Source organism: Sminthopsis crassicaudata, chromosome 2, assembly GCF_048593235.1.
Source record: "Sminthopsis crassicaudata isolate SCR6 chromosome 2, ASM4859323v1, whole genome shotgun sequence".
NCBI lineage: Eukaryota > Metazoa > Chordata > Mammalia > Dasyuromorphia > Dasyuridae > Sminthopsis > Sminthopsis crassicaudata.
Window position 1 is genome coordinate 615,033,183 of NC_133618.1, and position 16,058 is coordinate 615,049,240.

Sequence of the window (16,058 nt, forward strand, 5' to 3'; positions counted from 1 at the left end):
AAAAAAATCTGTCTTTTTTTTCCTACATGAACTATCGTGAAGACATCTTTCCTTAGGCCAATGCAAATAGTTCTTTGTTTTTTATTTTAAATTAAATAGAGAATTTGACAAACTTTAAATTATCTTTTTAAAGTCAACTCAAAAATCTAAGGATCTTTTGCTTATTGATTCTATCATTTAATAAACATTATATAACTCAAAAAGATCTTACTGAATATTTGTGTGTTAGATGAATGCAACAATGTGCTGGGTTGATGTAAAATCCTCATGTGAGACAGCTTGTTTCTGGGAAAGTCATGAAATTGTGTAATAGAAGTGCCTTGGGGAGATATTAGAGCATGGGCAGACCTTCTGTAACTGATTCCTGGTCTGCGAACCATATGGCTAATGGAGACCAATTTGATTGGTTCCAGACTTGAAACTGAGGATGCCCTTAAAGAGGAATTAGTTATCAGAATCTCAGCTGTATTAGCTTTGGATGCTTATTCTTGGTGGAGCTCCTTGACTCTTTCATTAACAGTATCAGTGAAAGATGCATTGGGACCTTACAACCACAACCAAGATGTGGCCCTTTGAAATGGACCTGCATTTTTGGTCACTTCATTTGATTCTTTCCATGTTAGGTGACTTTGACCTCATAAATTTAAAAGAAAAAATTCCTGGTATCCAGGTATTGTAGTCAGTCCAGAATTAATGCTCCAAGGAGAAAGAATTTACCTTCAAGCATGATTTTTGAGATCCAGCCTAAGAGAGACTAGGACTCTTTAGGGAAGAACCTGGATTAGCTAACTGATTATTTCAACTACAGACTAGACCTTACCTACCTCCTGATTCTGCTCCTGTGGGTCTTTTGTTCTGTTAGTAATTTCTTTCATAAATCTCCATTTTGAAAAAAAGCCCAAGCCCTTCATCCCTCATTCTCTAAACTTAAACACCATGTTCTTGAAGGAACATCTTCCACCCTCCCCATGATCTCTTCCCACTTTTCAGTTCTTTTTTTATGCGTTATCTTTCCTAAATAGAATGTAATTTTCCCGAGGGCAGGAATTATCTTTCTTTTGTCTTGTATTTGTATTCCTATTGCTTAGAATAGTGTCTAGTATATAGAAAGTGATTAATAAATGTTTCTTAACTAGCTAATCCAGAGGCAATGCTGCATTTAGAGTTGAATTTTGTGAGAACATGCTATGTAGAAACTGAGTGGAGTTTGAGCCCATTCTCCCCAGTGACCAGGATGGAATATGGGAAAACGTGCTCCTGAAGTTCTGAGAGGAACTATTATTCCTTTTGTTGTTGCTATATTTTCAAAGTAAATATCCTTTTCTAAAAGTTAATTGATGTTAAGTGAATAAATTCAACTGAGGTCATAGTCCTTGGCAACTAAAAGTGGCAAAAACAAACCTGGTCATAACTCAAGCTAATAGCAGTAGAGAAGAAACATCCCCAAATCCAGAAAGGTAACCCTGAACCCTGAGGAGTAGATCTTCCAGGTGTAGCTCTGTGAGCATTTAATGAGATAGATCATACTTGCTACACATACTACATGCAAGACATTCAGTATAAATAAAATAAGAGATAGAAAAAATGGATATAGGAAAAAAAAAAAGAACCAGACATGATCCTTATGCTATAGAAGATAGTGATTAGAGGAGATAAATGACATTTATATACATACACGTCTCCATCCATCCATATCCATATCCATATATATATATATATACACCAAGCAGTAAGAGTTCATCATGAGGTGGGGTTCACTCCTTAAGCTTTAGGGAAGGTATTCAATAGTTCTTACCTTTGGAATTTCTGGAGGGAAGAGAATTGCAGCCAAGGCTTGGAGAAAGTCGGAGGACTTCCATACAGAATCCTGAGGATAGTTGTGGTATATCAGACAAAGGAACTCCATCACATTGCCAGGGTAGGTTACATTCCAATTATCTTCTTCTGAACCTGTGATAGGCTATGAACACATTTTATGAGGGCACATCTCTGAGTAAGTTGATTCAACTACTTCACAAGAAAGATGGAGAATTGGACCTCTGATCTGCCTTTACTTTTCTGTGATTCTGGAAAAGACGCCTAACTCAAATATACCAACAAAGTATATGCCTGGAGAAAGAAGGGACTAGTTTAGAGATCAGTCTAGCCATAGCATATTTTAACAGTGACATTATAAGTAATATGTTCCCTTATTTCTCCAAGTGATAAAAATGAGGATTCTATAGCTTTTTAGTTACTTCAAATGAATCATTCACTGACTAACAATTTGCTTTTTTATTAAACTCCTCTAATGAAAATGAGAATTAATGACTAATGACTAATAATAATTAGTCAGAAAAATATATCAGTTCCTTGAGATTAAACAGAAACAAACATATTCTTTTCCAGCCAATATTAAGGCACAAAAAAGATCTAGAATATTGGGAATGAGGAAAAGGTCAGCTTAGTTGAATTAGTAATGGCCAATAAGGCTGGAAAGGTAAGTTGGGGCCAGATTTTATAAAAAAAAATTATAAAAAGTTAAACAGAGGACTTTATAATTCATTCTAAAGACATTTGGAAGCTGACTTAGTAGGGGAGTTATTTGGTCCGATCTGTACTGAAGCAAAATTACTTAAGCAATAATGCAGAGGATGAACGGAATTGGTCAGACATAAGGCAAGAAGATCAATTGGCAAGCTAGGTAAGAGGTGATGATGTCCTGAACTAAAAGCAATTTCTGTTTGAGTTAAAAAAGGGTCATGTGGGAAAAGATAAGTAAGAGAATTATCCAACTTATGATAGACTTGGAACTACATGTTTTGAATTTGAGGTGCTGATGGGAGCAAGTACTCACCAGGTTAATTATGGCTTTGATCATCTCTAATAGCAGCAGGGCACCTTCTGTGCATAAGCCAAACTTAAGGGCATTCACCCCGTTGTGGTTCTGTAATAACCATTGTAACATGGCATTAAGACTTGTCTACAAAAGAAAAGAGAAATTATAATTAGTTTTAATTTACATTTATACAAATAATAAATATGATATATATGTAATTTATGAGAATCAGCATAGAGAACTGGATTTGAACCAGGAAAACTTAAGTTCAAGCCCCATAGTGGGCTTTGACCCATAATGGCTGTATGACCCTCTATAAAGAACTTAACTTTTCTGTCCTGTAAGCAAACTTCTATGACTGTAGGTGATAGAGAATGGGCCAGCCTGCACCATTAGAGCGAGTTTCCTTGTCTAAAAGTTCTCCATATTGGAGCAGAAAGAGATACAATGTTCTTTTTTTTTTTTTCCTGAGGCAATTAGGATTAAGTGACTTGCCCAGGGTCACACAGTCAGGAAGTGTTAAGTGTCTGAGCTTAAATTTGAACTCAAGTCCTCCTAATTTCAGGGCTGGTGCTTTATACATTGCAACAGCTAGCTGCCTCTAGAACCACTTTTCTAATGTATTCCTACCATTGGAAATTAGGATTAAGATACTTATGTATTTTACAATTTGAAAAACAAATGTAATTAAATAGTAGATGAAAATTTTTGGTCTTCAGAAGGTAATTTGTTGTTGTAGTTATTGCTATTGTTATTATGCCTTGGAGAAAAGCCCTAACTAGGAACCTAAATACTCACAGCAGGAATAGTCCAAGAGAAATCTGGGAGAGGTATCTGTACCACCATCAACCAACAATTTTTTGGCTTGTCACTTAACCTCTGTTTACTTAGTTCCCTTAATGTGAAATGGAGAATAGGGCCTACTTTCTACAGTTGTTGTGAGGATCAAATTAGTTAAAATTAATAAAAGTACTTAATATGCCTTGGTAGATAGTAGGTGCTATATAAATGCTTATTCTTTTCCCTTCTCTATTTTTTACACACCTGTTATATGACAAGCTTGAACCTTATAGGTGGGGGATATGAATACGATAAATTAAATACTACCTACTCACAGGGAAGGAATAGTCTCTTTTCAGTGGTACTTTCCTTGAAAGTTACAGCTTCTTTTCCTATCCCCAATGTTCACTCTTAGTGTCCACAGCTTCTCATGTACCTTAAACTTGCTCATCTCCTCTATATGTTTCTTCTATTTGTATGATTGTGGTATATATTTAAGTTGCTCATAGAAGTGGTTAAAGCTTGTGTAAAGTAGTTAGCTGACTGAGCTGATGCCCATTTAGAGGAGTAACAAATGGCATGTCTATCTTTGAACAAAATTTACTCATCATGACAAATGCAAGATTAACATGTCTACCCCTTCATGCTTTTAAAGAGAGACCTATGAGAGCCATTATACACAGCAACAAAATTATGGGATGGAATTGGTTCTTTTCAAGAATGACATGATTCAAAGCAATGTCAATAGACTTGTAATGGAGAGAGCTATTCACATCCAGAGAGAGAGCATGAAGAGTGGGTCTGAATTGGAACATAGTATTTTCACCCTTTTTCTGCTGTTTATTTATTTGCTTAATATTTTTTTCTTTCTCATGTTTTTTTTTCTCTTTTGGTCTGATTTTTCTTGCACAGCATAACAAATACCGAAGACTATTTTAGAAGAATTTTGCATCTTTGGCCTATATCAGGTTGTTTGCTCTCTAGGGGAGGAGGGAGAAGAGGAGAGAGGGAGAAAAATTGAGGACATGGAATTTTGCAAAGGTGAATGCTGAGGACTATCTTTGCAGTATTTGAAAAAATAAAATATTATCTAATTTTTAAAAAGAGAGACTGTGAGAGTGTGAATTGTTTTGTTTAATCTTCCAAGACATCATTTTACAGTAAGATTCAATGCTAGTACATGCTAAACTGGTAGGACTCTAGTAATCTGTTTGTGGGGATGGGAATTACAAATAGTTTTTATTGTGAGTTTCAGCTGAGGATATCAATACATAAGGAACAGTTTCCCTATCCAGTGTTTCAGAATTGTTAGATGGTGAGCGAAAGATTGAGCTACAGCCAACAATCAGTCTTCAGGACTAGAAGTCATGGACAGCCAAACACATTTTGTTTAAAACCTCTTAATATGGCAGGAATAATCATTTCAAAATGATATGATTTTTAAATTTAATAGCTAACACGATAAGAGATCTCCTTCGAAAATACTGATGAAACTGCTTTTCTATCATTTATTTGTGAGTTTTGTTCCTTCCTTTTCCCTTTAACATCACAAAGCAAAAATAAAGTGCACCTCTCCAGCATTGGAAGCATTTCAAGAACTTACCTTGGATTCTATAGTCACTTCACTCAATGGAGTCTGAAGGAAGAAGCTAGATACAAGGAGGTAGACTTCAGGAACGTGAATATGATGGATAAGAAATGTAGGTAATATTTGAAAACCACAAATTAAGCAGGAACCATAATCGGTCATTGGAGATTGATTTTTTAAATTGTCTAAAAACAGTGGAGAAGAAAATATGTGATCAAAAATGATTTTTGGTCAAAATCAATTAGTACAAATGTAACCGGTGTCGATAATAAGTTTGCGTCAAGAATATTCACTACACCAGTCATTTGCCTAATAATACATGATGGATAAAAATGAGTACATACTAAGAAACCCAATGTTTCTTCAATGGATGATGATGGTGATGATGCATTTACAAATGTGATGTGATTACTTTCAGTTCGAATCAATATTTATTAGGTACCCACCATGTGTCAGGAACTGGGCTAGATGCTGGGAAGACAAAGACAAATACAAAACAGCTACACCATGAAGAAGCAGGGATCCTCTTAAGGCATATTATTTGAAAGCCACTCCTTGTCTGCCATGTCTAAATTAATACCGAGTATTTTCAAAGGAGTTGCTTGAAATCAACAGGCTATACTAGAAAGAAAATGTGCTAATAACAGCTAGATGGGACACAATGGATTATTTCCAGGCATGGAATCAAGAAGATTTATCTTCCTGAGTTCAAATAGCCTCAGGCACTTACTAGTTGAGTGCCCCTAGGCAAGTCACTTAACCCTGTTTGCCTCATTTCTTCATTTGTAAAATGATCTGGAAAAGGAAATGGCAACCCACTCTAGTATCTTTGCCAAGGATACCCCAAATGTGGTCATGAAGAGTCAGACATAACTGAAAATGACTGAACAGCAATAAATTAAGATTTGTAAAACACTTTACAAACATTATTTTATTTAAGGTTTACAATAACCCGATGAATTAGATGCTACTGTGATGTTTATTCTCATTTTACAAATGAAAAAACTGAGACTGAGAGGTTCAGTAATATGCAGATGGTCATATATCTGTCAAATATCAGAGATAGGATTGGACCCAACTCTAATTCCAAGTCTGACACATTAATATATACTATGTTTCCTCTTACATATAAAAGTTGGGAATAATACATATATATTCATGTATATATTTAAAATATTCCTTTAAAATTCTTTGTTTTGAACTCACCCATCAGAATATCCACTCCCAAAATGCTGTTTTCCACCCAGGCTCCTCCGGATAATCCATCTTTAAACCGGGCCCTTAGAGTTGGGTTGTGCAAAAAGTGCAATAGCAATTTAATTCCTAAAACCACTGTACTTGGATGCAGATGATCTTGGACGAATAACAAAAACCAATCAGGTCCCAGGCTTAGAAACATTTCTTCCTGTGATCTGTGGAAAGATGAATTTAAGCAAAAATAATGATTTTTTAAATTTTTGTATTCAGCATGGTATAATGATTAGAAAGCTGATCTCAGGGCTTTAATTTGTCTTGTCTTTAACATTTACTGGCTGTTTAACCTTTTTCATATCAACTCACTAAGTAAACTTTTTTAAAAGGTTAAGTTACAGAAAAGTTGTCCACCTATACTGATTAAGGAGATTTATACATCCAGGAATTTCCTAATTCAGTAAAATCAAAGGTCTAGCCCCGTTCCAAATCTATTAATTATTTTAATTTAAATACATACTGTACCAAAATACTGTGTAAAACTGGAATCTAGCCTCAATATTTGGATCTGTCGAAAACTTGTTATTTTTTATGGTATCATTTAACCTCTCAACAATGGGCCAAAAAACCCCATCAGTTTATATTAAATTTAAGATTATAGAAATAAGTTCTAAGATTTTATTCTAAATATCTTGCTTGAATTTTGGTGGACATTTTGCTAGAATATTTTGCTTGAAGATGAAAGAATATTTAAAGAGCTAGGAAGATATCAAAAATTATTCTTTTTAAAAATCCAAAGTAAAAAGTTCTCTCTTAGTAGTAGTAGAAAAAGAATTCCAGTTAGACAGATAGTTAAGTTCTTTAAAAGAATTAACAAAGTTTAAGCCTCTTGCAGGTTATTGTTAATAAAAAGGTTGAAAGTAAAATAGAAATAAGCTGTAGTTTAAATTGCATACTATAAATTTACAAAAGAAAAAATAGTTAAACATGTCCATATTTATGTTTAAATAGTGTTTAAATTAAACAAATGATAAAATCATTATTTCTTGTTGCTGACAGATACCTTTTTGCCATAGCTCATTATTTGTGAAGAATGGGTATAGATAAGGGGAGACCAGATTCAGGGAGAAATTCTCTTTGATTAATAATCTTTCTCTAAAATACACTTGGGCAAAAAGACAGGACACATTCACTGTCTTTATGCCTCCCTGTCACATTCTCAGCTCTCTGTTTTGGTTTTATGTGTGGGATCAGCACAAGGAATAGAATTGAAGTCATCCAAGGAACATAAATATTTAAAAACCTTCTATTACATATAAATTAAGAAATTGCTTTAAAACCATTATATAATGGCAATGTCCTAAAAACAAGAAATGGCAGTTGTGATATTAGATTAAGATGAGCTCACGGCAGAAAATAAAAAAAATAAGGTTACATAATGGTATTCAGAACAATAAATAATGAATATTTAATTTTAAATGTATACACCAATAAATTCAAAATATAAATTCATAAAATAAGTTTCTCATAATGTAATAAAATATATAAAACAGTGACATTGGGGATTTTCAATATACCATAATCTGAGTATGACAAAACTGCATTGTGTCACTTTTATTTATGATTCTCTGATATTTTAACCCTTCGAATATGGTTAGCATTGTAAATTGTAAATTATTTTAGGATGGTATAGGAAATTCTTTAGTGGAAATTTTATTCTACACAGTCATTTTAAAATAATAAATATAAGAGGATCTCATGCTCTTCATTTCTCATTAAACTATGACCGCAAAAATGCGACCTTTGATAGAAAATTTCAATCATTCTCTTTCCTTATACATGATTTCACAATGCATATTATTAATAAATGTTATAGAAATAAAAATTAGAGATATGAGATGATAATTATCTTTATTTTCTGTGTTATCTTCTTTGATGATAATGCTGTGAGGTTTCCTATTTTTTTTAGATTCATCCCCTGATTGAAAAATTTTAATAATCAATCTCTTAGGAATTACTGTTTTGTCTTCAAGCAGAAATATCATCTATTTTTATTTGTTCAAGCTTCACTATTCTTCCCACTTTCATTTTCTTGAGTGCCATTTGCACTTATCCTGATCATGTCAGGTATTGAAAAGTTAGAATCAAAATATGATGGGTCCACCAATTGCTAAAGAAATGCTGGTATATCTGTCAATTTCTCTTCAATTTCTTGTTCTCCTATTTTTAATCTATAAAGGGTCTCTGGGTTACCTGACTTATTTGTAATTTGCACCAATATTTCCACAAACTTATTTTCCCCTCCTTTTCTTATCATCTATTTTATGAGGGAATCCTGCATGCAATTTTCCATCACTCCTTTCTGTGATATTTTGCAAATGTGCTCAGATTCTTAATTATCTACCAGTTTTCAACGTGGCAATCATATGAAATGTATGTTGCCATAATTAATTTCTGGACTCATTTGGCCTCCTTATAATGGTAACTTCTTTCTACCAGATAAATATATCTAAGAAATTATGAAAATTATAAACACCTATTGTGTCCATTATGTTCCAGGCATTATGGCAAATGCAAGGATCACCAAAAAAGGCAAAACATAGTCTTTTCCCCTCAACAGTTGGAGAAATGCTCATTGCTCATGAGTAGACCAAGTCAATATAATAAAAATAGCAATTCTAACTAAATTCATTTATTTATCCAGTGCCATATCAACCAAATTACCAAAAATATTTTATAGAGCTAGAAAAAAATCTTTACAAAATTCATTTGGTGGGACAACAGGTCAAAAATATAAAGGGAATCAATGAAAATGTGAAGAAAGGTAGTATGAAACAATCTAGTACTGACTGGTACTTATAAGAGGAATAGATTGTATACATAATGCACAATTGTAAATGATAATAGTAAATGACCAGAAGTTAATTAAACAATAGTTTAATTAACCCAAAGATCTAAGCTATTAAGGTAAGAACTAAGCTTTTGGAAAGTACTTTGGCAGAAACTAGGTATAGACTAACCTTTCACATTATGTATAGCATTGTAACGTCAAAATGGAACACAATTTAGATACAGAGGGTGATATCATAAGCAAACTAGGGATGCATGGAAAATTTTATCTTTCAGATCTATGGATAAGGGAAGAATTCATGACCAAACAAGATATAGTAAGTATCTTACTATTTTATATTAAATTTTATATTTATAATTATATATTTATGATTAAAAGTTCATATTAAAATACTATCTTACTATTTTATATTAAATATATTAAAATAGATAATTTCATTCACATTAATTTTTTAAATTGTACAAACAAAATCTATGCAGCCAAAATTAGAAGAAAAAGAAGAAACTAGGGGAAAAGTTTATAGCAAGTTTCTCTGATGAAAACTACTTTTCAAATATATAGAGAACTGAATCATATTGATAAGAATGAGAAATGTCAAAGATTTGAACAGGGAGTTTTCAGGAAAAGAAATCAAAACTATCAATAATTACATAAAAAACTATTCTAAATCACTACTGATTAAGGAAATAAAAAATTAAACAACTATCATATCATACATTACATTTATCGGATAGGTTAATATGACAGGGAAAATAAATTGATAAATGTTAAAGAGGATGTGGAAAAATTGGGACAGTAATGCTTTGTTAGTGGAGTTGTGAAGTAATTCAACCATTCTGGAGAACAATCTGTAACTATAGACAATAAACTAAGGGCAACAAAATTGTGCTTTGACCAGCAATGGCACTACTAAGTCTATATCCAAAAAAGAAGGAAGAAAAAGTACAACAACAGTTATGGGCTTTTTTTTTTTTTTGGTGGCAAAGAATGAGAAATTGGGGACATTCCCCTCAATGTAACAATAACTGAACATGTTGTGTTATATGACTATGATAGAATGCTATTGTGCTATAAGAAATGAGGAGCAATTTGAGAAAACTAGGATGACATATAAAAATTCATATGATGTAAAGTGAGCAGAACCAGGAGAACATTGCATCCAGTGAGATTATTATTGTAAGGATGATCAACTGTGAATGACTTAGTTATTTGGAATTATTCAATGATCTAAGATAATTCTGAAGGACTTATGATGAAAAATGCTCTAGAGGAAAAATAAATGGAATCTGAGTGCAGAATGAAACACATTTTTAAAACTTTATTTTTCTTGCTATTTTGCAACATGGCTAAGACAAAAATAAATTTTTCATATTTTCAAATGTATAACTGATATCATATTTCTTGTTTTCACAACAGGTGGAACAGAGGGAAGAAGAGAATTCAGAACTCAAATTTTTAAAAAGTAAGTGTTAAAAATAAATACATAAAAAATTGAAAAGTTTTAAATTTAAAAAGAGAAAGCATGGATTCAATTGAACAATACCATTAAATAGAGGTTTATTGGGAGAAAATGTCATACTAAAACTCAATACTTTTAGTAAGTATATATTTAGAACCCTTTATAGTCCATATATTTAGTATCCTTTATAATTCTATATAGCTGTCACTTATTCTTATCCTACAAAGGAGAAAATTCAGAATTAAAAATTACAAATAACATACCTGAGAAAATGCAATAAAAGAGTACCTGGCAATGAGATCTTCTTTTAGGCAGTGAGAAAAGCAGTAAAGCTATTTTCAAGTGTTACTTAAGGTAGTACTGCCTATGTCATTTATGGAAAGAATCAAAACCTTTTTGTGCCTCAGTTTCCTTATGGACATGAAGTTGGACTAAATAATATCTAAGGTTTCTAATCACTTCTAAGTTTCTTGATTCTAAATAGCAACATCTTAATTTGAATCTAATATCCTTTGACTCTGAGTTCTGTACCCCTTCCATTCCTTACATTCTCAAACTTCTTGGTCTCAAGGTCCCTTCACCTTCTCAAAATTTTTTGAGGACTCCCTCTCTCCAATAGCTTTTGTTTGTGTGGATCAATTATCCATTGATCGTGTTGATGTTTTACCATATTAAAAATTAAAATATCTTAGCATCATTGTGAAAATAGTTTTGACCTCACAGAACTCCTGAAAAGCTTTCAGGGAACTCCAGATGTCCCTGGACCACATTTGGAGAACCAATGACCTATATCATATAATCACAGAAATAAGAGACTGAACAAGCCTTGTATGAGGAAAAGAAATTTAGCTCACTGAAATAAAGAGTCCCTGATTCCAGAAAAGGCTAAGGCATACAGTGTTATAGGTTCTGGTTACGAAGACAACAGTGATAAAAATGAACCTAAGTTTTTAAAACTTCCTTCCTTCCTTCCTTCCTTCCTTCCTTCCTTCCTTCCTTCCTTCCTTCCTTCCTTCCTTCCTTCCTTCCTTCCTTCCTTCCTTCCTTCCTTCCTTCCTTCTTTCCTTCTTTCCTTCTTCCCTCCCTCCCTCCCTCCCTCCCTCCCTCCCTCCCTCCCTCCCTCCCTCCTTTCCTTCCTTCCTTCCTTCCTTCCTTCCTTCCTTCCTTCCTTCCTTCCTTCCTTCCTTCCTTCCTTCCTTCCTTCCTTCCTTCCTTCCTTCCTTCCTTCCTTCCTTCCTTCCTTCCTTCCTTCCTTCCTTCCTTCCTTCCTTCTTTCCTTCCTTCCTTTCTTTCTTCTGAGGTAATTGGGATTAAGTAACTTGTTCAGGATCACACAGGTAGGAAGTGTTAAGTGTCTGAGTGTTAAGATTCTGATTAGAACCTGAATATCAGATTCTAACTTAGATTGTCTTGACTTCAGGCTGGTGCTCTGTCCATTACACCAACTAGCTGCCCCTGGTTAGTTTCTTTAATTAAAGAATTTAAAGATGATGGAAAGGAATTTCAGACATCAAGATTAATTCCACCCTCTTGGAGATACGAAAAATGAGATCTTGAGAGGTTGTTCAGTCTTTTCAATCATGTCCCCATTTGGGGTTTTCTTGGGAAAGACACTGAAGTAGTTTGCCATTGCCTTTTTCAGTTCATTCTAGGATGAGAAAACCAAGTCAGAGAGAGACAAAGTGAAATGACTTGCCCAGAGTCATGCAGCTAGTGTCTGAGGCTGGATTAGAACTCAGGAAGAGGAATCTTTCAGACTACATGTGTGGCCCTTTGCATACCATGGCACACCAAACTTCCCTCTAGAGAGGTTATATGAGATAACAAACCATCAACAAGCATGGCTGTCAACTAAATGCTGGTTATACAAAGAAAGGCAACAAAGGTATTAGGGAGCTCAACAACTATGAAGTCATGTAGTGCAGTGGATAAAGAACTGGCTTCAGAGACAAAGAAACCTGGAACTCTTCTCTCTGACACAACCCATCTGTATTACCCTGGATAAGTCACATAATCGCTCAGTGTTTCAAGTGACTCTCAAAGATTCTATGTGGCAGATCAGGAAGCATTCTAGATTGGGAAAAGTAATTTTACAGCAACCGCTTCCCTCCACAGATGAAATAAAAAGGAATGACACAACTAAAGTGGGACTTAAGGGGGAACAGACAATAAAAGGGTTTATTACAATTATATGAAATTTTCAGAATATCTTAGGGCAAGGACTAGATTAGCCTGTTGGGAAAGTGTAATTTTCCTACTGACAGTGCTAGAAATATGTAGCAAAAATGTCAATCTTTTCATTAAGGAAACCGCCTTCTTACTGTTCCATGTATGAATTAGCCACATGCTGGATCACCCTGCCCACTGTTACTTACTCTGAGGACAGATGAAATTTGTTGGAACAGATTACATCCAGCAGCATCTCGAGTAACTGGTTTCTGAGCCAGATCATTCTGCCAGATGTTTGGCTTCCGGCTACAAACAGAAAAGAGAAGAAACTAAAGTAAGATATCAGAATGCAGGCTTCGATAAGCAACTTAGAAAGTGAGACAGGTGGAGAGAGGAGGGTCTAATCTGTGAATACAGAAGATGCTTCTACATTCCCTTTCAAGACATATATCTGAACTTGTTAGAAAGAAACTGTTATGGCAAACAATTTGGAGAGGATTTGTCTTCCACAGTCTTGCTCCTATTTACCTTTCCAGTCTTATTTCCTATTGCTCACTTTAATTCTCTCTCCATTCCTATAAAATTCCATTTGGTAGTTCCCTGACTATTTTTTCCTAGACTAATTTTTCTCTCCTTTTCATAGAGGGATGGGATCTGAATATACTCTTTCCCCCCCTCTTCTTCAAAGAATCCATAGCTTCATTCAAAGCCCACCTTAGATAACATCTCTACTAGTATCTTTCCTGATTCCTTCTAATTCTTAGTATTCTAATCCTTCAGAAAATAATTTCCATATAATTTGCCTTTAATTATCTATATACATATTGTATTCCCTACTCTCCTATAGAATATAAGCTCCTTAAAGGCAAGCATTGCTTCAATTTTGTACTTATTTTCCACATCTACCATACCTGGCACATGCTAGGTGCTTAACGAAATATTTGTGGATTGGAATTGAACCTTCAAGCACAGAATAATATTGGTAATTAAGTTAGCAACCAGTTTATCTATATTTTCACTAAAGGTAGAATAAATGGTGCTATATCTAAGTTATAACATTAGTAAACTAAGTTAGATATCAGGATAACTTTCTGACCAAACAAAGAATTTGAGAGAAGACACTAAATATTTGCCTTGTGGAAAAACACTTTTGATTCTTAGAAACAGATATAGAGGATCTATTGAAATTCAAATTTCAGCTCTGCCCATGTGGTGTGTGCCATATGTATGTGTTTGTATGTGTGTGTGTTTGTGGGAGGGAGGGGGAGAGAGAGAGATACAGAGAGAGAGAGAAAGAGAGAGAGATTATATAGATATATATTAGATTTAGAAGGTACTTCAAACAAATTTGAGTTATTATTTTTCATTTCAAAAAAATGTTAACTTCCCCTAGCTTGTGTTTATTTGTCTATAGATATCATTGACCAAGGAGTTAGAACTAGAAGTAATGTCAAATAAAGGCCACCCAGTCTAAACCCTTCATTTTCCAAATGGAGAAATGTAACGTGCTCTCCTGGCAGTTACAATTACTAGCTTAATAACCGGTAGCACACTCAAGAACAACCACGTGTAATCTTAAAAGCCTTTATTATACCTACTCACATAATGCCCTAACTGATGCCCTGACTTGTTGGTTCCCTGGTGAACACCTGGTCAGAAGACCCATGTGTTCACTACCAAAACCCTTACCTCTTTTGGCTATCCATCTTGGCTTGGCCACCCAGGCTGGGAAGCCAAGGTGAAGAGCGCCAGGTTAAAGAGCCTGCCTGCTGCCTGCAGTGGGCTTACATAGGGCCTGTGAGGTAACACACACAGCCAATCAGCGAGAGAGTCACCCATTACGAAGCTATCTCAATATGGCCAGGATCCCGCCCAAGGGCAGTCCTAATATCCACAGAAATTGCTTCCGGGCCTCAATCTCCCGATTTGCTGTGGCACCCATTTAAAGGCCCCTTACAGAGAAACTAAGGCCAGGTGATTTCCTTAAGAACACAAAGGTAGGAAGTTTCAAATCTGAGATTTAAAGCCAGGCTTATAGAATCATAGATTCAAAGCAAGAAGGGAGCACCTGGTAGGAGTCAATAGTAACCAGCTACTCCAGATTCATTCCTGTACAGAAGAGGCATTTGATTACTTCAATGACTTGCTCAAGTTCACACAGGTAGTAAACACCAGAAGCAAGATTTAAAGCTGGGTACTCCTACTATTTGTCCTGCTGGTCCTACTTGTGATATTAAGTGTTTTAGAGAAATTGTTAGAATAAATATTGGATATCCTCTTATTGAGACTTCAATAACACTGAAAAACAACTCTGAAAAATGTAATCTTACCTTCCATGAAGGAGTCCAAACTCTTGTCCATTTTAATCTGCTTTTCATTAACTGAAGAAGGTTTTAGAGTATAGACAATAAATAATCCGATCCTTCAAGGAAACAAAAGGAGGGGCAGGGGAAGAAAGAAGAAGAAATGTCACTGAAGGGTATCTTTTCTGGACATAGCAGTGTTTTCTGTTTAGGTTTAACTCATGTATAACTTGGGATCTCCATTATAATTAGAATGTGAAAATCAGACAGTAATTTTGCAGAAATTTTGTAGAAAGACTTAACTAACTGTTGCTTACCTAGATCACCTAGAGTGGTGGGGGAAGGAAACAGTCAGTAATTTACTTTGTGAATCATATCAAGGATTTATTGGAAAATCAATATTGCTCTATCATATATGGAATAATTATTTATTTGTTTCAAAAGTAAATTAAGGGCATGACAACTAAATAGCTTAGTAGATAGCATGATGGACTTAAAGTCAAGGAGACCAAATATTACCTTAGATGCTAATATAGATGATCTTGGTTTCAATCACAATTGGTCTCAGTTTCCCCAACTGAATATAATACCTCACAGGATTGTTTTAAAGATCAAATAAAGCAATAGATTTACTTTATAAACCTTAAATCATTATGTAAATACCAGCTACAATTATTATAGTTACCATAATCATGGAGCATTATCAGAGGTAGTATACTGTAGAACACTAGATTTTTTTTTAGAGTGATGAGCTCAAGGACTTTATAATTTATTAGCTCTGTTTCTTGGTCAAATCACTTAATCTCCTAATATCTCAGTTTCATTATTTTTAAAAATGGAAGGATTGCACTAGGTGAATACTAGCTTTTAAGCTATGATTCCATGGCCAATCCCCTTAT

General features: G+C 34.4%; 1 protein-coding gene across 1 annotated transcript in view; it reads right to left on the reverse strand.

The window, feature by feature from the left end:
* WDFY4 (WDFY family member 4) overlaps positions 1–16,058 on the reverse strand; it is a gene marked incomplete in the record, with an annotated part of 362,592 nt that overhangs the window by 221,359 nt on the left and 125,175 nt on the right. The window contains 6 exon segments of the mRNA XM_074296119.1: positions 1,796–1,960; positions 2,837–2,962; positions 5,202–5,371; positions 6,393–6,598; positions 13,063–13,162; positions 15,187–15,278. Of these exon segments, the coding sequence (XP_074152220.1) occupies positions 1,796–1,960; positions 2,837–2,962; positions 5,202–5,371; positions 6,393–6,598; positions 13,063–13,162; positions 15,187–15,278 (859 nt within the window).